General features: G+C 39.9%; 1 protein-coding gene across 1 annotated transcript in view; it reads left to right on the top strand.

The window, feature by feature from the left end:
- The window catches only part of KIAA0825 (KIAA0825 ortholog), a 286762-nt gene that overhangs the window by 137907 nt on the left and 127299 nt on the right, over window positions 1-21556 (top strand). The window contains exons 17-19 of the mRNA XM_075271661.1: window positions 3395-3554; window positions 5599-5742; window positions 7328-7425. Coding sequence (XP_075127762.1) covers window positions 3395-3554; window positions 5599-5742; window positions 7328-7425 — 402 coding nt within the window. The remainder of the gene's footprint in view (window positions 1-3394; window positions 3555-5598; window positions 5743-7327; window positions 7426-21556) is intronic.

Here is a 21556-nt window from a genome sequence, read left to right as displayed (position 1 = left end):
CCCCTGCATAGTTATTGGTTTAAAAAAAAAAAAAAAAACGCCAGGGAAGGTGAGAGGGGAATCGAATTTTTACTGCGTTTACCACGTGGTATTCCACAGAGTATGAGTATTTTGAATACCGTAGTATTTGATCGAATACCTACTCGCTCATCTCTAGTGAACACCCCTCATCTTTTTTCTCTTCCATATGGAGGTACACTTTGTGCTGCTCTGTGCTGTTCTTCTTTATTGTGTAAGATCCAATTATAAGTCAGTGGGATCTGTCAGGATTTACTTGGATCTGTAAACTCATCTATGGTATTTTATTCGGCTCTATTAAGAACGCAAGCCAAGCCAAGCACAATATGTGGTCTTATAGCGATGCTACTCATGTACATGACACTATCCGCAATGTGTGTATTCCCTTAGCTTGTTCATTCTACACTATAAAATAGGTTATAAGCTTCAAATGATTTGTAGTTTATTGGGTTGGTTTTTTTTTAGAAAACCTCAATGTGTCTATATTCCGAATAATCACTGTAGTGAAATCTATGCAGCTTCAGTTTCACCCCCTGTACCTGGAGTTTTGGAGATCAATATTCCCCCTTTAAAGCATAGCCTGTCATAGAACCTGGTGAAGTCATCTGTCAGCGATGGCGTTTTGAATGTAGTAATTATTTTAATATTTGGTTTTCAGAATCTAAATCCAAAAGAGAAAAAGTTTTCTTTTATTCTGCTATATTAAAAAAGTGTTGGAAGAATGAAGAATAAAAACGCATGTGCAAGTGAGATTAGTCATAGGGCGAACAGATAAAAATAACTTTCCCGGTGATTCTTGCAAATTAAACACCAGTTTCTGTTTGTAGAAAAAAAAAAAAAAAAATCAGTATTTTTATTCCATAGCCTTGGAGCATAACACCTAACCTAAGACAGCCGTAAAAAATAAAGCAACATGTATATTTCTTTGCAAATTAAGGAAACTTTTATGGTCATAAAAACATTTGGAGCATTTCACTTTGCCAAGGTTTACATGGGACTGCTTCTTACATTCCTTGCATTTTTTCACAAAATCTTTGTATAGCATGCATTGTGGATATCTGGAGGGTCCCTTGTACAGTTATCTTTGTGTGTGTGCTAGAATCTGACTCTGTCTTTGAAATAAGGTGTCAAGTGTCTTCCTGATATCTGGTACAGCCTGCTCCATAGTAGTAGATGGACAGATTTGGCTGCCTCTGCACAAAGGCTATTCGACATACTTCAGAAATTATTTTCCTTGGTGTTGCCGTTATACTTTGACTTTTTTATTATTCTTTATCTTTTTAAGGTTAAATGCACTTTGATACGCTGATATTGCTGCAGAGATTTTCATGCAGATTTTGGGGTTTCTGCTGTTCAATTTACATTAGTTACATGTGGATTATGTTGCAAATTTTCTGAATATTCGCCCTATGCATTGGTCAAGGTGAAAATTAGCTAACAAAATTGACATTCTGCAGATTCCAAATTCCACATTCCAATTTAGTTTATGCTTGGAAAATTTCCATAGTGTGTAGATGAATTTTTAAAGTTCTCATATACTTATTGGTTATTTATATACAACATGTGCATTTATCCCAAGGCCTCCTTCACACGACCACACTTTTTATCCGCAATTATGGATCCAAAGTACTGACATATGCATCTATATGGGTCCAGATACAAGACTGCAGTTTTTGCAGGCGTGTGTCCGTGCCATATATAAGGACCACAAATTATGAAGCATGTCCAGTTTTTGTCCACATTAACGGCACATACAAGTGGAGGGGATCAATTCTTTTCGTGAATATCTGATTGTGAATGACACGTGGACATGCTTTTTGAGCGTGACATATCGTGCGGTATCGGCATGTGACCATTGTAGTCAGTCATGTGAAGTCATGTGCTAGACCTACTGGGAATGTCACCTTGGTGAGTGATTGGTTGAAGTCAACGGTGATCTGCTTTTGGATCAGAAGACTTTGATCTAACATGAATCAAGTGAACAACTACGTATACAATCTGAGGCCAAGTATATAGCCAGCCTTGTGTCTCTGGTTTACACTTCTGTCCTATCAATAGAAAGAGAGCCCTAGGTTGGAAGACAAAATGGAGGCAACTGCTGTTCTTAGTACATATGTGGCTCAAGCCAGTATTAATCATGCACCTTCCTCCATTTGGAGACTTGTAGAGAATCACACCGTATCAAGTTTAGTCATGCTGCATTCTTCTGGAGAGTTCTATAGCTTGCTATGGGTAACAAAGTCTTGAAAGTTATGTTGTGTTGTGTTGTGGTTTTTCCTGCATCTCTTCACAGAAAATCCACAGAGAACTTTCTGCTTCCATTATAGGGGAAACTGCTGGCATAGCTGTAGGTATAATTGATATGCTACAATTTTCAAAAACTGCAATGGTTTTGGAAATCGCAAAATGTGTGTATTTTTCCGCAATGTGCGAATGGGTGAATGTGTGGATGGGATTGCAGGGACTGTAAAATGCCTTGTTTTTTGCCATGGCCACACCATTGCATTTACGACATGTGGAGCACTAGCCTTAAGGTAAGTTTACAGGGGGGTTTTTGGACTGGAACTTGAGGCGGAGGCGGCCTCAGGTTCCGGTCCAAAATACAGGTCGCTGCAACTTTTTTCCCGTGCAGTGCACCGGCATCAAGTCACGCACTCTGCTCCGCATTAGACCCAAATGAATGGCCTAGTCAGGAGGGAGTGTCTTCAGGTGGATGTCGTGAGGCGGATCCGTCTGGAAGAATGAGCACGTCGCTTCTTTTCCCAGGAGTTGGAACAAATGGCTCCCGGAAAAAAGAACTGACCGGCTCCCATTGATTTCAGTGGGAGCCATCTTTTTGGTCAGGATTTTGAGGCGGATATGGCCTCAAAATCCTGACTAAAAAACCCAGTGTGAACTTACTCTCAAAGAGGTAAAGCTTCTAGCAAGATGCACCAAACTTGTAAGAAAGTATTTGCCACTGTGATAGATTTGGTGCATCTTTTGACCCCCTGTATATAATAAACAGTATTAGTAAATCTTCCTCCTTATTCTTATTGCACCATTTCCCAGGTCTCTGAATAGTAGATGTTTTTATTGCGGCTGAAAGACTATATCCATGGGTATAAATATACACTATAAGGTCGGCTATTCCCTATAAGATTTTCTCATGTTTGTAAATGTTTTTTTTCCTATCCATAATATAAATTCCAGAATATTTCTGACTGAATGACATGGGATAAAATAAACATATAAAGTCTGATTTCCATGTGTTGACTGCGGCGTGTACAACATTCTGGATGCTGTCTGTCTGCAGTGTGCTACAATATGACATTGACAGGATTTTATTTCACATGAAGTTCTATCAGGCAGCCTTATACATTTTCTCTTTTTCCAGTGACTTTGCGATGCAAGAAGACAGTTCAGTATTAAAAGACCAAGGCAGCAGGCTCGATCTGACTGAGCAGAAAATAAACATGATGGTACTGGATATCTGCCACAAACCAGGTGGCAGCGACTACCTGAGGCAAATTCATCACATCATCCAGCTCAATGAGGTAGGGAAACTGCCTTTTTGCCGAGCAATTAGGTGTGTATTGGGTTGAGGCAGACTGTGCTGGCAGCTAGGCATTCGTCAAAGACTTGCTAATACTTTCTAAAGTCAATAACAGATTAGGCATTACATGAGGATCTCAGCTCTACTCTATTGCACTATACACCTCCTATAGTAGGATTATACTTAGACACATTTAAGTATATTACAAAATTAATATCGATCCTCACAGTAATGTATTTACATATATTAGATATAACACATAAAGACCGAGATTTAAACATTAGTCCTAAAATATATACGGTAGTTAAAAAGAAGAAAAATGGTGAAAAGTAACAAAAAAGGTGCTGAGGCTGGAAGGTATGAAACCCCTAATACCAGACAATAATGGCTACATAAGGCTAATAGAAAATAGGATAGGTAGGTAGCTATCAGGGGACATTTAAAAACATAACTTTATTGATACATAATTAAAGGTTTACGTACAAAAGACATCAGTGCCGCTGGGGGAGCGGGAGGGTTACTTAGTTAAGACGCTACCTAATGAAACTTTAGTGGTTATCCCACCTCCTGGATGTAATGGATGCCTCTGATGATCTATGCTGGCATGTTTAGATGGCCAGCATTTTGAAACGGGTCAGGTTATTATTCCAGGCTTCCTATATCACTGAGCATAGACTATTGCATTGAAATAAGGGGAAAAAGTAGGGTTTGCAATCTATAGCTATCATTTGCAGGTAGAATGACCCCCTCCCTCTCAATGTCACTAGTTAGCCCTTGATTAGTCAATCCTTTGTTTAGGCATATAGGGGAAATTGCTGCACGTTTTATTTTCTAAGGTAGTCAGAATTGCCCTTTACCCCTGAATGTGACTAGTTAGCTGCCTTGTGTGGGCAATGCATTAGTAGACCTTTTGGAGTCATACTTAGTACTAGGTATTGGCATTCGACATATAGGGTTATACTGATTAGTGCAACACTTTAGGATTTACCCTGGTAGATATACCAATTTTAGCTGTCCTACTCTGGTAAGCTAGTGAGGTTTTTAACCAAGAGCCTATTTATACTGGGGCGTTTTTTTGCTACACGATCCTACAGGTGATTTAGGGATAACATCAGAATATCCCTCTAACAAAAAAATTTTCACGCTTATATGTGTGTCTTTTGTATGTATACTTTTAATTATGTATCAATAAAGTTATGTTTTTAAACATCCCCTGATGGCTACCTACCTATCCTATTTTCTATTCTTATATTAGGCATGTTATACAGTTTTGGTTCATTGGTCTAACTACACAAGGCTAAGGCCCCATGTTACAGAAATGCAGCTTTTTTTGTTGCAGATTTTGTTGCGTATTTTTTAACCAAAGCCAAGAATATACATAATATATAGGAAGTCCTTATACTTCTCCCATCTGCTCATTCCACTCCTGTCTTTGGCGCAAAAAACCCCAGCTAAATTTGCAACAAAAAACCCTGGGTTTCCAGCCTGGAAGCTATTCTAAGCACATGTATACAATATTAGTGCAAGGATAGAAGAAATATATTGTACATTATTATAAGCCATTCTTGACTTGAGCTACCCCCCCCCCCCCCAGCAAAGTCTGCAACAAAAAATGGGGCCTTAGTCTAAAGTAGGTTCAAGTTCATTACAAAAAACACCTTTCTATCCAGTCTGCAATACATTTATAATGATTTGTCATGGACCACAAAGTAATGCAGTAATAAAGGAGTTTCACATGTTTCAATTAATTCAGTGTTTACTTTACCCAAAGTTAGAAGCCACATGGTGGTTAGCAACAGGACCAAAGATTCATAGACTATGTATATCAATACAGTTTATTCATAATGACTTCTATATTATGATTATTATCATTATAATATAATTTTAATGTAGCACCATTAATACAGAAGGGATCAAATACATAACATTTCATCAAATGATAATATCAAGCAAGTACAATAAACTTGCACTAAGCAACAGGCATGTAAGGGCTTATCTGCAGACTGTTACAACATGCATATACACACGTGTATTTTTCCTTGTAGGACTACCTCTATGAGGTCTTGTCTTCTGAACAGCCTGGAGAGAATGCAGCATGTTCAAAGACATTTCGGGAGACCTCCACCACAGAAGACCAGCTTTCAACCTTTAATCCTATGCAAAGCTTTTTGTTACCTGGTGTAAAGGAGGTAAGAACAGTACTATTATGTACTAAAGGACGTGACCACCACCAAAAATTTCATCTAAATCACTTACAGTTGCAGTCTGATCATTAAGGTGAGGAGGAATAATATATATATATATATATATATATATATATATATATATATATATATATATATATATGTATGTATATTGTCAGAGTCTGGGGTTGCTAGGTGGGGTGGCATAGACACACAAGTCCAGTTTCTTTTAGTCCAAAAACAAAGGTAGAGTTTATTTTCACTCAAAAAGGTAGTGCAGCAACAACAGGAAACAATACAAAAAAAAATACCTGCCCGGCTAGGCTCTAACTAAACATAGAATAGGTTACCTCAACTACAGTAACAGAAATCCAGTAGAATCATTCTGCACACAGCTCCAAAAATATAACCTCCCTGTTTGCTCTCCAGCCAAGCTCTGCCACAGTCTGTTGCTGGAGCTGACTTCTTAAGCCTCCCTTGATGAGCAGACTCTTTGCAGCTGAGTCGCTGCCGGAACATCCCCAAAGTGTGGACTGGAGGGGGGTGGATTGACAGGTCCCGCTACCAACCTACCTGTCATTCCTAAAAATCCAGCCCAGTAACCGGAACTCTGAAATAACCCTCAGCAGACAATAGTTATCTGCTGAGAAACGTTCTTTCTGGAGTTTTCTCATCTCACCTACCGTAGTAGTCTGGGTACAATGCACATGACCAGACTTTTTATCTGCAATGGTGGATTTCCCCCCCTCGGCTTATACTCGAGTCAATAAATTTTCCCAGTTTTTTGTGGTAAAATTAGGGGTCTCGGCTTATATTCGGGTCGGCTTATACTCGAGTATATACGGTAACTATGATATATCATAAATACAAACATTTTAATTAATTTTGCACAATAAATTTTATGCTTAGAATCATTTCTATTTGTCGATGACCTCTACACTCCTTTGTATAATCATAATGTTTTCTAGAGCAGTTTATGTGATACTTCCCTTTAAATCTTGCAGACGTCTCAACAGACGTTGAGCCTTCAATCATAAGCAGTGTGTAAATAGTTTTCTATTTATTGTGTAATCGGTCATACATAACAAGAGTTTGTAATTCACATGCTCCCAAATATGTATGTGTACCATCTGTTTATTTCAATCCGTGGTACCAATTTTAGATTAGAACCATAAAATGGCTTCTAATTAAGATACATCATGCCGTATAAATCCTAGCTCCCCCTCTGTTTATTTCCTGGTAAACTTCTTGCTGACAGTAGGAAATTGTAAATTGTTACAGAGCATTCAAAGCATCCATTTATTTCTCCTTTCAAACAAAGACTTCAGCTCTCAGACAAAGTAGTTGGGCAAATTGCCACGAACAGTTGGAATGTGGTACAAAAATTGATTTATCTTTTAATAAATAATGACTACACCACTTAGTGGATTTGTAAATTAATTGTTGTCTTATTGGAATAAAAACCAGCCTGTCTGAACTTGATTTATTCTAACCGGCCTAGCCCGCCTTTCCCCCATAGTTTATAATGGATAAATTACTAGTGGCGTTAGTTATGATTAATAACTAATAAATCCACCTTCATTTTTATTAGCAGTCTACCGAAATGGAAGAAGCCTGGGATTGGTCAACGTTGCTACCATACTGTTTGGGAGTGAATCCGCTGACCTTGGGAGAACTTGTGCGGCACAGGTACATGGTTATATACGTCTATGCTTGAAGCTTAGTCTTTAGTGGGTGTAGAAGATCCAAATTTCACTAAATATGTCCAGATGTTCTTCATCGCATCGGAATGACGACTCTTTAGACCGCTTTAATTGAGATGCTGCTATACACGGCTAAATCTATTCTACTGATGACTCTTCGAGGTAAAGGTGGGGAATCTGAAATATCCTGCAGCCTTATATCATTTTTGGCAGCGTCCTCAGCTTGACAACGTACGGTGGTCCCTCAAGCTACAATTAATTGGTTCCAGGACGACCATTGTAAATTAAAGTCATTGTAACTTTAAACTCTATGGAAAACTAGTAATTGGTTCCAAAGACCCCAAAATGACATGAAAAATATGAAAAAAAATAAAGAAAAATTATCAAATAACTAATATATAGAGAGTAAATTCTTAGCAATAAAATTCTGAAAGAGCTGCTACAGGCTGTAAATTTGTGGTGTGGATAGGTGCTTTTCAGGATCCAAAAACACTGCACACCTAACCAATAACATGGAGTCGCTCTCGCTGGGTGTCCAGAGGAGCAGTTCATCCTGGCACAGGTAAAGAGAAGTACAGGACATGTAGTACTGTACTGTATTGTATAGAGCAGGGGTCGCCAAACTGCGGCCCGCGGGCCACATGCGGCCCGCCAAGCACTTCTGTCTGGCCCCACCGACAACGCCGGCAGGTATGAATTTATAAAGAAGCTCCTGGGGAGCTCGGGCCAGGCCATGGAGCGCACTTCACTTTACCTATTGGAGGGCACTGCTCCCGATGTCTGTGCGACCTGCTCTGCCTCCGGCCCCCTGTTTAAAAAGTTTGAGGACCCCTGGTATAGAGGCATTACTACACTAATACAGACTATAGACTATATTGGGTCCATGTGGTTTCCGCAGAAAACATGGGGAGAGAAATGTGCTGCTTGCAGGACTTTTCTCTCTGCATGATTCGTGTGAACACTGAGCGGAAACCACATGGACGCCATTTTAGTCTATAGGGTCCGTTTCTTAGCTAACTGCTTTTTAAAGGGGCTCTATCATTGGGAAAGGTCATTTTTAGCTTAGCACATACTTGCATAGCCTTTAGAAAGGCTATTCCTCATGTACCTTTTGTATGTAAATTGCCTCAGTAGTTTTTGAATAAGTCTGTTTTTATTCATATGTTAATTAATTAGCCTTCTCCATGCACCCGGAAGTGTCTGTGAGTGCCGTCTGCTATTCTCTGCTATGTGTGTGAGGGCAGAGAGGCTGCTGTGCTGATCACTCATCTCCCTGCTCTCACTCACATAGAGAATAGCAGAGGGTACTCACAGACACTTCCGGAGTGCACGGTTGAGGCTAATTAGTATATGAAAAAAACTGACTCATTCAAAAACCACTGAGGCAATTTGAATACAAAAGGTACATGAGGAATAACCTTTCTAAAGGCTATGCAAGTATGTGCTTAGCTAAAAATGACTTTTCCCAATGATAGAGTCCCTTTAATATTTATAGGTTTCCATTCGGTGGGCTCCCCAAGCGGACTCCCAAAACGGAATACCGAACGCAGATGCGAACCGGGCCTAAGTATTGTATGTTGAGCCTAGTTTCAAGTTACAGTGGTTCAGATAAGATCATTGTATGTTGAATATATTGTATCCTGAGGCCAATATAACTTGCAGGACCATTGTTACGTGATTCTCTAGTATGAGCTTTAAAATGGTTCTAGACTGGACTTTGCCACTAAAAGCAATGGAAACCTTTGGCATGGAAAAAAAAATGATGGGCGGCGTTTATGCTAATTGGGGCCTTGGCCTTAATGATAAACTCACCTCGGCAACATCTGTAAGTAAGGGGTCACCTAACTTATTTCATTAGACCTGAAGGTATCAACTAAGTATGGATGATATGATTTATTTCTTACAAGAATTACTAAGTCTATGATATTCTACAGTTTCTCACTTTTCCATGTGCTAATGCAATATATGTCTACAAGGGACATATCACATATCATAGGAGCTACAGTGACTGTAAGAAATATTTACCCCTGTGGACTTTTTCATGTTCTTTTCTTTAACAATTTAATTAGGTTTTTTTGACACTAATTTGCAAAACAGACGTGTCAATGTGGAAACAAATCCCTACAAAGTCATCTACATTAATTACAATTATTATACACACAATAATTGAAAGCTTAACTATTCCTCTACTTCAAGTCACTATTTACCAGAGATATTTAGCGGCAATTACATCCTTGAGGTTGTGTGGATAGGTGTCAGCTTTGCACATGGAGATTGCATGGGGAATGCAATGTCCCCATTCTTCTTTCCCACAAGATTTGTGAGGTTCCTTGAGGACTGGAAGGGAACAGCTATTATCAAGTCTACATTTTGACAAATCATAACTTGAACTCTGATTTGGTCATGCCAAAAAATTAGCATAAATATTTGTAGTAACTTCTTTGTAGCGATACCTTCATGTTTATGGCTGTCTTTGACTTCAGATCTATTGGAGAGTGCAGTAGGTTTTCTACAGGTTGTTACATTATTGTGCTGCCGTAAAGTGTGTGTGGGGGGGTGTCTTTCTGATAAAAAGCCCTGAATGAATGTTCAAATTTAGGAATTTTCAGGGCCAAATTCTTCTCTGACTCTGCCTTGCTTTGTACTTCATGAGGCAGAGGCAGAGGTTGAGCAGGATACTGAAAAATTTTTTGCCGTGAATTGCCACAAAACCCGCAATGTGAGCCACTTGGCTGATCAGCCCCTGTCATTGTCACAGCAACAATGACTATATATCCATATAGATATTGTGAGAAAGTGACAGGAGTCCAAATATATCAGCCCCAGGTTTCTGACATGTGTGGTCCAGGGCGGATCTGGAGTAGACCTCATCCCAGGTGTAGATCCTTGACTTATTACTGGGTCAGAAAAAGGCTGCAGAGCCAAAATAAATAAAGAAAGAACAATAAGTGCTCGTATTTTATTAAAGGTACATAACCTATTGTGATTAAAACACTAAGTAAATTAAAAAATACGCTATTGCAGCGCCTGCTACTAACAATTGTTCATGGGTTTACAGCTTGGTGGCCAATGCTAATGGATTTAGGAGTTCATATAATGTGTCCATTCATTTTATCTTTTACACATTTCCTCCTTCAAACCCACATTGTTTGTCTTTAACACCTTACTCCCCTGCAGGGATTAGTGAGATAAACTTAGGGTGCAAACACTCAGTATCTGTTCACACCCATCTAATCCCTCTGTTTGTGCGTTCATCTAAAAAATGTCCTGCTATATTCAAGGCAGGACTTAACTTATGCACCTAATCTGGTGGCTAGGATCGTGCCAACTGATCTGGGGATCAATAACCCTTTTGAATATGCCCAGACGAGGATATAAGGTAACCACACTCCATCTGATTCATGGGTTAGTATATTCCCTCACTAACAGTTGCACTGCAGGAACTTGAGTCAAATATCACCAGTCAATTGTAACTAGTCTCCTGTTGTTATCTGCCTGCTTATTCAAAGACCCTGCCATCCTTCAAGTATAAAATAACTTTTCCCTGTCATATCCCCTCTTGCCCTACATGTTTCGCCATTAAATATAGCTCTTCAGGGGCTCCAGATATACGGGACAAATAGATGGAGCAGACAGCAGACGGCCACCGTCTAGTGTAATCCGCCCGCTGTCTGTATCGGTGCCTGTGTGACCGCGATCCTGCATTCCAGTGCAGTTCTATGAGGTGAGAGGAGGTGTATGGTCCTGTCCTGTAACCCTGAGTCCGGTGAGAAAATATTGCTCCTGTTTTGTCCGTGTGGCTAGAAGTAAGCCAGTGGTATAGTTAGGTTATCAGTTCTGTTTACTTAGTTGCTCAGACGAGCAGGTTATTATTATGTTTTTGCCTGAAGTTAAGGCTGTATTTTGTTTTGCTCATTCTGTGCCTGAAGTCCAGGTTTATTTATTTTCCAGTTTTTTTCTAAATAAACCAGTATGCTGCATATTTTGTGTCCCTGTTTTGACTGTTTTGGTCCACACCACTGCTTCTACCGAGCTAACTTCCCCACAGTATACATATCTCTTCTCTGATCCATTATTTCATTTGTTTGCTGTAAACCTTTGTTTTCATTATTTTTTCTTGCCATACAATGGACAAATCCTCTCCATTTAACTCATTACACAAGTTGCCTCCCCCTCCTTTCCTATTGTAGCATCCCCACCTCCTTACACAACTGCAAATGATCATATTTTGTTGTTGTTGTTCGGAACGTGCCGTGCATTTACCCCTAGCTTTTCTAAAGGAAAAAAAATACTTTGCTTAGTGGATTAAAGTTGCATAATTTTAGCAGCTAAACTACTAAAAGTATCTAGAAATATAATTTACCATAGAAATGTTCCGTGTTGTCTAGTATTAAGATCATTGCCAAGCTATCTTAATATCTGCAGGGAGTCTCCCATTGCTGCCAACTGTTTTGTGGTTGCAATTTGCAAACCTAGTATGTCATCAGTTTAAGTTGCTCCTGGCAAGAACTCTTATGAATTTGATCTTTCCACAGCTGGAGATAAGTCATGATATCAGATCTAGTTGCAGTATAAGACTACTGGGTCCTATCCTCTCCTGCTTGTTGAAACAGTTATTTGCATATACGATTTGTTTATCTGAATATTGATGAAATCATCATTTTCTGAACTTTTAGTGACTTAAAATCACATCAAGGCTTTGTTCACACCACATATGTCAAGGGTTTATGTTAGGAGTAATCCCTGATGTATACTTCTGGGAATTAAATATACAGTAGTACAAGTCTGCTATTGGCCGTAATGCAAAAAAGTATACAGCACTGTGTATGTTCTTTGTAGTGACATGTTGTCAATGGGCTATTATGGTAAATTTTCTGTCATTTTTTTTTCTAGAGGGTTTACAAAGTGACAGTAAAAGTTTTATAATTAACATCCAACAGTACAAATTATGTGAAAGTGCATTGAAATAATGCTTAAAATATCTAATATATACTCGAGTATAAGCTAAATTTTTCAGCCCAGTTTTTGAGCTTAAAAAGCTCCCCACAGCTTATACTCGAGTCAGAAATTTTTTTTTTTAATTATTATTTTTTAAGGAGGGGGGGTCTATGACCAGCCACAATATTAATGTATAGAATCTCACATAAAATAGTACAAAAAAAATAAAAAAAAAGATTTAAAAAAAAATAAAAGTTCTAAATCACTCCTTTCCCTAGAATACATATAAAAGTAGAAAATTACTGTGAAACACAAACACATTAGGTATCCCTGTGTCTGACAGTGCCCAGTCTACTGAATATAGGGTATCTGCAGTGCTCCAGTTCTGTTGGGAAGGGGTTAATAGGAGCACTGCAGATACCCTATATTCAGCCAGGCTGAAATCCAAGTGGGGGAAGAAAAAACTGTCCTCAAGGTCAGGGAAGGGGCAGACAGACAACCAAAACACCCCCTCCCCTTTCCCAGCACCAGCAACTACTGCACCCAAAAACTCCGACCATTTTAATTTTTGAAATTTTCCAGTAGCTGCTGCATTTCCCCCCTCAGCTTATACTCGAGTCAATAAGTTTTCCCAGTTTTTTTGTGGCAAAATTAGGGGCTCGGCTTATATTCGGGTCGGTTTATACTCGAGTATATACGGTAATTGTTCTTTAAGCAAATAAAATTGTACATAGACAAAAAAGCAGGGCTATGCTCACTGTACAGTTAGGTTACATTAGGCAGCAAGAATAGCAAAATATCCGCCACTGTTTTTCATTGTCAAATTCCGAGACTTTTTTTTATTTCTCTGTCAATATAGCCAAATGTCTTTTAATATTGTATGTTAAATGAAGAGGTTAGGAAATTCTGGCATTGATTTTTAGTGTTTAGGTTTTGTTTGATTTGATACAATTATGGCGATACCAAATTTATGTAGGTATGTGTGTTTTTACTATTTTTGCTAAATAAAAAAAAAAAATATTAAAAAATGTTTTCTGGTTGTGACATTCCCAGAACTATAACTTTGTTGCACGAGGACTTAGTTTTTATCAGGGCCACTTGTTATTCTTTATTGGTGTTTATTATCTTTTTTTAAAAGGTTGCATTTCTGCCATTTTTATTTTATTTTTATGGCATTCACCTTTCAAACTGGGCATAATAGGCTTCCATACATTGCCCCAGAGAGGCAATGACGTTGTCCATCCTACTGTCAAATCCCTTAGATTCTGCCATTGCTATTCACTATGGTATCCAAGGGAATAAATTGCTGGTTCCTGAGGTCATGTAATTGTGGGCAATAGAGCAAGAGCCCTGCTGCCATTGGACAGATGAGCACCCACCATAGCCATGCCACATTGTATTAAAACATATACATTGGAATACAGGCTCTTTGTTGTATCCCTCAGCAAAAAAAGAAAACCATACAGCGGTACTCTCCGATGTGAAACGTTTACTTTTGAAGGCAAAAGCAAACGTGGCAGCAAACTACAGACTGATACTTTTTTTGATACCAATATGTCAGCAATAAATTGTTGTTCAGCTCTGGAGCCACATTTTTATGTAAATCACTGGTTTATTAATATGCAAATGAGGGGAAAGTGCTTTGTGGGACTGTCGTAGCTTGCCTAGGCTTTGGTCTCAGCTCTAGATTTCACAGCATAGCACTTTTCCCCTAATTTCCATATGAATAAAACAATGATTTACATTACAGTGGGGCTCCAAAGCTGAATTAGGTTAGGTTCACATCTGCGCTATAGCCTCCTTTGGACAAAGGACTTTTTCCTCCCACATTTTCATTTTAAAAATAATGGACACTTGACAGACCTGTCTGGCCCAATGTGATCTGTTATTTTGTAATTGAGAAAGGGCCTGTGTACGGCCTGAAATGCGTCGTACCTTTCTGTTTTATACTTACCTCAATAAAGGGTCTTTCTTCTTGAAACTCTCGACTTGGGCCTATTCTTCATTACAGTGAGCATGGACCCCCCTGTTACAGACCTCTGGTGTTTGCTGTTCCTGTCCACAATTCTCTCTGGTCCTCCGGTGTCAACAGGTTGAGCCGCTGCCACTCTCGCCTTTAATCAGTATCTACATGTGATATAGGGTGTTGTGACTGTTCACAACCCCAAAAGGTGAGAGGTCATCTGGTTATTTTACGACACACATATACCACCTTATTGTTACAAGTTACATACTACACTTAGTACGCTCGGTGTCTCTCTTCCCCTTTTTTTCTCCATTATAGTCAGTGGGGTCCACCAGGCTCTGTGTGTAAACGCTTTTTTGGTCCACCTCTCCGTTGTTGGGGTTCCCTGACAGACTTGAACAATGGAGAGCCAGTGCTAGTGTGACCCTGGAGTAACAGAGGCTTGTTTGGTAACCATAGAATGCCATCTACAAGGTACTGTCATGAGGTTAATACTGCTTAATGTGTACATGTCTTCAGTTAGTATTACTTTACTGTTACCTTAGTATTGTTAGTTTGTAGAATGTTGCTAAGAAGCAACTGATAGAACTGGAGACGCAGTAAAGAAAATCTTTTATATACTTAACTTACATTTACATTTCCAAAACATGCAGAAAATTGTCACCTATTATAGTTGACATTATTTATTGCAAATGGCTCCTTTTAAGTAAAAAGGAGCCCCCATTATAGTGACTTGGTAATATACTCAATTCAGTAAGATAGATCTAGTAATGCGAGGTATAACTCTGTAGAATAGCATGAAAATGTCTAAAAAAGCTGCTGCTGCCCCTCCGTCCACCACATTGGGGAACCCACTGTCTTCACAATGAGAGAACTATCTGACATTTCTCTACCCATCTGGACTCCTCTTGTTCTTTAGCAGCTCTTGCAGATCACCTTCTTTTTCCTTTCTCCTAGTCTTTGGTCTTTCATGGAACTGCCCTGTCTTTATGTTCAGAGACGTTACCCACATCACAGAGGATTGCCTGTATATTATAATTATTGTCCCTATACAGATGTGTACCTTGCACCAGATGTAAGTCATTTGTAATATTTAGTGCCTAGTACAATGGGATTTCTGCCTATTACCCGAGGACTTCTTCTAACCTTAGCTTGAAATTTTCTTCTAAAGAGAATCTGTAACGGGAGAGCAACTTCCCTTTCACATCACTGGAGAACTTCGTTTGCTATAAAGAAAGGTCATTCACCTGTGATGTGTGAGCATTGTCTCCCGGCAGCTGTGCTATTGCTGATCCAGAAATAAAATGTCTCAGTCTATTGATGATGAATATGTAGAATACATCCTTCTTACTTCAAGTGTCCAGATGTAGAAGAGGTTATTGAACTGGTCCTTTTGTTCACATTCAGACTAGAACTAACTGAGTCAGAAGAAGATGATATTTCTATATCAGTCATTTCTTAAAGTGAACCTGCCACATTGAATATACTGGCTGATGCTTTACTGTTGGCCTGACAAGGACTCATGGTAAAGCTCACCATTTTTCTGTCTCATGCCAACAATAAAGCATCCTAAGACCATTCATATGTTGGATTGCTTTTCACCCACAATTTTGCTCAAAACCACTGCCATAAATAAGAAATAGTATCTCAACATCCTCCAAGACAAAACTTCTCCCAATGATACAGGAGTGATTTGGTGATGACCAGTGCTTTTCCAAGCAAGATGGAGCACCGTATCACAAAGCAAAGTGATAGCTAAGTGGCTCAGTGGTCAAAGTATTGGAATTTTGTTTCCCTGACCAGGAAACTTCCCAGATATGAATCTCATTGAGAACCTGGGGTCAATCCACAAGAAGCAGGAAGACAAAAACAAGCAAAAATACAGAAATTGTGATCTACTCCAAGCACTGATTTAGTAAGAATAGGATTTGGCCCAGAAGGGCCAAATTTGATACATTTTCCAATAAAAGATTGGAAACCTCTCAAAAAAACAAAAAACAAAATTTATGTCAGTCTCTAAACTTTTTGCCATGGCTGTAGACTCTGCTAATGTTGGGTTTACGAGTCCAGCTGACTGTCCTCCTTGGTGATTGACAAGATTTTCTGTATAAGTGTACACACAGAGGAAGCTGTCAGTCACTGAGTAGGACCGTCCGCTGGACTCCTATGCCCAGAAGGAGAACATTTTTAGATCAATAAAACACAAGTCAGGGCGTTCACACTTGTGCCTGGTGTCCACCCTGTGCCACTCCGCCGGGTTTCCGACCTCACCCCCGAGAAACTGGACAGGGAATGGAAACCTGGTGGTCAGCTTTAAAATTTATTTTAATGGTTTTTTAAAGGTGACTGCCAGAGTCTGCCTGTGGCATCTCCGCAGGGAAACCAGGGAAACAAAGTCGGACATGCAGGACTTTGTGTCTGGGCAAAAAAAATGGGCGCAAGTGTGAACACCCCCTGACTTGTATTTTATTGATCTAAGATTGTTCTCCAAATGAATGGGTCTTAAAGCTGACCTCCAGGTTTCCGTTCCCTCTCCAGTTTCTCAGGGCTGAGGATAGAAACCCAGCGGAGTGGCAAAGGGCGGACACTGGGTGCAAGTGTGAATGCCCCCTTATACTGAATCTTTCCCACAAATGTATACATCTACTACTTGCAGCTCAAACTACTTGTTTAGCTTGACTGGTTTCCTTTAACATATAACCTCATGAAAACTATTTTGGTAAGAATGTTGGGAAAGTCTTTCTGATAAGAATATTATAGCATAGACCTAATTCTACAAAACTAGAGAAATATCCTAGTCCATTTTTTCTCATATTATAAATGACAAAATGTCAGTGAAGACAAGAAGAGGTATTTAGGACAAAAGAGACATTTCTGTCCTCCAACAAGTAAAGATTGTGCTGGAAAATCTCCGAAATAATAGACAGGGATGCTCTGTCTGTAAAGTATGGTTTTGAGACTGTCACTCTGCAAGGTGACACTATGCAGTATGTAATGGGGGATGAACTTTTATGATAGTCATGAGATTGACGGGTTATGACAAAGCTGAATTCATGGTGCTTTAATAAGTCTTTTGTCTACCTTTGCATACATTGTGACTTGTCTGGGAAATGACATATTGAGCTTGTGCACTGTCTGTAAATCCAGAGATGCTGAAGGGTTCTCCTTGTGTTGTCATCACTGGTTGTACCAGTAGGGTAAAGGAACTTGCAATATTTTTCATGCAGCATGTCTGGAAATGCTACAGTTCACAGACAAACCCAGAAAAGCTTAGAATAAGGGCTGGACAAGGTTCTGAAGATCTCATTAATCATCGACAGTCACAGGTGTAGAGATTTCTTCACAACGGCCAACAGACTGTGAAAGTCACATCCAAACTTGTGTGCAGGAATAGGCTCCATACTTCAGTATAAGTAAGACTGGAAATGAAAGAAGTGGATTTAGTATATAATATTGTAGATTAGAAAGAAGTCTCAAGATATTTCCTTAAAGGAGAATTCCAGTGAAAAATTCTAAGTATTCTGTATGTCAGGCAATCACAATGGTGGATTGTGTGATCTCCGACAACTACCAAATTATGGAAGGAAGAAGCTACATTTTTGTACAGACCACAAACCTTTTTGCCATGGTTTATAAAAGGGGTAGGGAATAGAGATGAGCGAACAGTGTTCTATCGAACACATGTTCGATCGGATATCAGGCTGTTCGATTCGAATCGAACATCACGTGGCAAACTCCAAAAAAATTCGATTCCCCTCCCACCTTCCCTGGCGCTTTTGTTTGCACCAATAACAGCGCAGGGGAGGTGGGACAGGAAGTACGACACCAGAGGCATCGAAAAAAATCGGAAAAAGTCATTGGCTGCCGAAATCAGGTGACCTCCATTTTAGACGAATAGTGGATTTCAAATCCGGGTCATATGAGAATGTGAACTTTGTGACTAAGAGACAGGGATAGCTGTACAGGCAGGGATAGCTAGGGATAACCTTTATTTAGGTAGGAATGTTATTAAAAATAACTTTTTGGGGCTCTATCGGGTGTGTAATTGTGATTTTTGTGACATAAACTTTTTCCAATAGGAATGCATTGGACAGCGCTGATTGGCCAGAGTACGGAACTCGACCAATCAGCGCTGGCTCTGCTGGAGGAGGCGGAGTCTAAGATCGCTCCACACCAGTCTCCATTCAGGTCCGACCTTAGACTCCGCCTCCTCCGGCAGAGCCAGCGCTGATTGGCCGAAGGCTGGCCAATGCATTCCTATGCGAATGCAGAGACTTAGCAGTGCTGAGCCAGTTCTGCTCAACTACACATCTGATGCACACTCGGCACTGCTACATCAGATGTAGCAATCTGATGTAGCAGAGCCGAGGGTGCACTAGAACCCCTGTGCAAACTCAGCTCACGCTAATAGAATGCATTGGCCAGCGCTGATTGGCCAATGCATTCTATTAGCCTGATGAAGTAGAGCTGAATGTGTGTGCTTGGCCACTTTCATTCGAGTTTTGGCACTCTACACACAATAGCACCTAATAATAATACTTGTTTCAAGGGCCTCCCATGTCCCCTCCATACAGTTGTAGTGTTGGCTCTTCATGTGTTAGCATAAAAAGTGGTGTTCCGCCATGGCCACTGATGGAGGGTTGTGTGACCCAGCTTGCCCATCAGCAGCCATATAGATTAACACTTTGGACGCCTATATAAACCAACAGATGTGCAGTGCAACAGCTTTAGTAGTCAATAGTGCTTCTGATGGAAGAGCCCCCTTCGGAGATCTTTACTGGACACTGTTTCACTGCTGACAGTGACGGCTGTATCAACAGTATGAAACACAGGAGACACCTATCAGTAGGCACTTTTATGTGCTTTCTGCAGCACAGTGCATAAAATTTATTGAAAGTGTCCACCCCTTTAAAAGGATTGTACCATGAAGAAGAGTCATCTCTATTCACAGGAGTATCCAAGTGTGTGGTGAGGTCCCACTGCTGAGTCCCTCTATTGAATGGAGCAGCATGGTGCTGCTCTGTAACTGTAGGACTGCCAAAAAAAGGTATGGTGTTTGGTAATCTCCAGCAGTCACACAGAATTGAATGGAGCTGCAGTGTATAACATGGGCAGCGGCTGATCATGAACCCACCATGCTGGTAGAGTTTTGGCTTGGGGCCACCTCTGAGGATGTTCTCTTAGCAGACAGAGATTAAAAACAGACATACGAACAGAGATTAAAAACAGGATGGACAGAAGTACAGACTAAAACGGAAGTTGGGAAGCAAGGACAAGACTACTGGACAGGTAGCAGATATATATATTGCATGAAACAAGACTACAGGCAGCAGAGATATAATGCAGGAGGCCCAGGGCCAAACAGATAGAAATAACAAGAAAAGCGTAAAAACAAGCCAAACAAAGACACCAGAAATAAAACAACTAAGCACCATGAATACAAGCAGGACATGCAGACACCAGAATAAAACAGAATGTATGCATGGAATAAAGTCAACACATTGCTGAGCCAGGGAGGGTATAAATATACAGATTTATATAGACACAGACAGACAGGAATACTCTAAAACTTAGAGAAGCAGGAACAAAACACAGAGGTAGCAAATAATCTAGGTCTGCTAAGAAAGGCAGAATATTGGTGAACACAGAGGACAGGCATTATACAGTGCACATGTTACAGTGCATCCCCAGTCATGCAGAGGAACTCAGGACCCCGTCATTAGCAGTAGAGTCTAATTGCTGGGATCCCCACCAATCATGAAAATGGGGATCCCAATTTCCGTAAAATTTAATACAGTGTGATTGTATGATTATAGCATCGTTCAAACAGAGGGATTTGGAAACCTATTCTCCTGTTTGGTGGGGGGTCCCAGCAGTCAGACCCCCACAAACAGAAACTTCTCTTCTTATGTGTAGAGTATAAGTCATCTTCATGGTGCAACCCCTTTAGATCACATTACTGGGTTGGGATTACAGCTCACTAATCCAAACTAATGCCACTTCTGATATGTGTCAATTACATGTAAAATGATAGGGGGTTCCTCTTGGTAATGATTGAGTAATGTGTGAGATATAAGTAAAGGGGAGTAACTTAGACATAGATACTAAGTAACTGAGCATAGTAATAGAGGTAAACTGCTGTTCATGTAGCCAGGCAGACAGCTCTCTTGAATATATTCTGTGTTTTGCGACATATTGATCTCCCTTTTAAATCCTAAAGTTTACAGAGCATGGTTAGAATGGAAATGTCTGACGTGTTATGTGCGTGTAGAATGTCTCCTATGTGTGTATTAAACTCCGATAAAGTCGACTAACTCAAATTAAATTTAGGCAAACTCACAGCATTAGAGATCTAATCAAATTAGCAATAAAGGAAGCGTAATGATTTCTCTGGTGATAATTATATGGACAATTTAACCGTAGATTGGAAATATTGGAGAACAGAATTATCCACCATTCAGAGAAACCTGTTGCTCGTGAATTGAAGCACTATATTGCAAATGTATATTCCCAAATGGTGTGGTTGTGACAAATGTTTTAATGTTTACCTATGGACAATACCCATTTTGTGTGCAAGAGCTAGTATAATATTAACTATTTGAGCTGTAGACCAGAAAACAGAAGCATGTGCTGAAGAGTCCTGTCTGGGCCTCGATTTTTGGATGGTTTTACTCTTAGGGTCCATTCACACGGAGGAAAATGGTGTGGAATTTCAGCACTGAAAAAAATTCTCCCATTGAATTCAATGGGTTCCTTTTTCTGCTAGTATAAAAAGGAACCCATTGAAGTCAATGGGAGGCTTTTTTTTCAGCACTGAAATTCCACACCAAGTTTCTTACCATTTTCTTCCGTGTGAATGGACCCTTAGGCCGAGGCCCCATGGGTCGTAAGACGCCGTGATTTGCTCATGGTGGAAACGCCGCGGGAAAAATCACGGCATTTCACAGTACTTGCAAAGTGGATGGGATTCATGTGAATCCCATCCCCACTTTGCGGAAAAAATCACAGTGTGGACACGCTGCAATTTCCAAAACCATTGCGGGTTTGAAAATCACAGCATGTTGATTATATCTATGTAAACGCCGGTGGCTTACCCGTAGATATAATTGTAACAGAAAGTCCACGGAGGAAAACTCAGTGAACTTTCTGTTCAAAGCGTTGCGGGAAGAACTGCGATGAGTTCACGCCACAGTTGTTCCCGCAGTGCTTTAGC

The sequence above is a fragment of the Leptodactylus fuscus genome, chromosome 1 (assembly GCF_031893055.1).
Source record: "Leptodactylus fuscus isolate aLepFus1 chromosome 1, aLepFus1.hap2, whole genome shotgun sequence".
In the NCBI taxonomy this organism is placed as follows: domain Eukaryota; kingdom Metazoa; phylum Chordata; class Amphibia; order Anura; family Leptodactylidae; genus Leptodactylus; species Leptodactylus fuscus.
The sequence above is the reverse complement of the archived record's forward strand: the minus strand, read 5'-3'. Positions and strand labels throughout refer to the sequence as shown.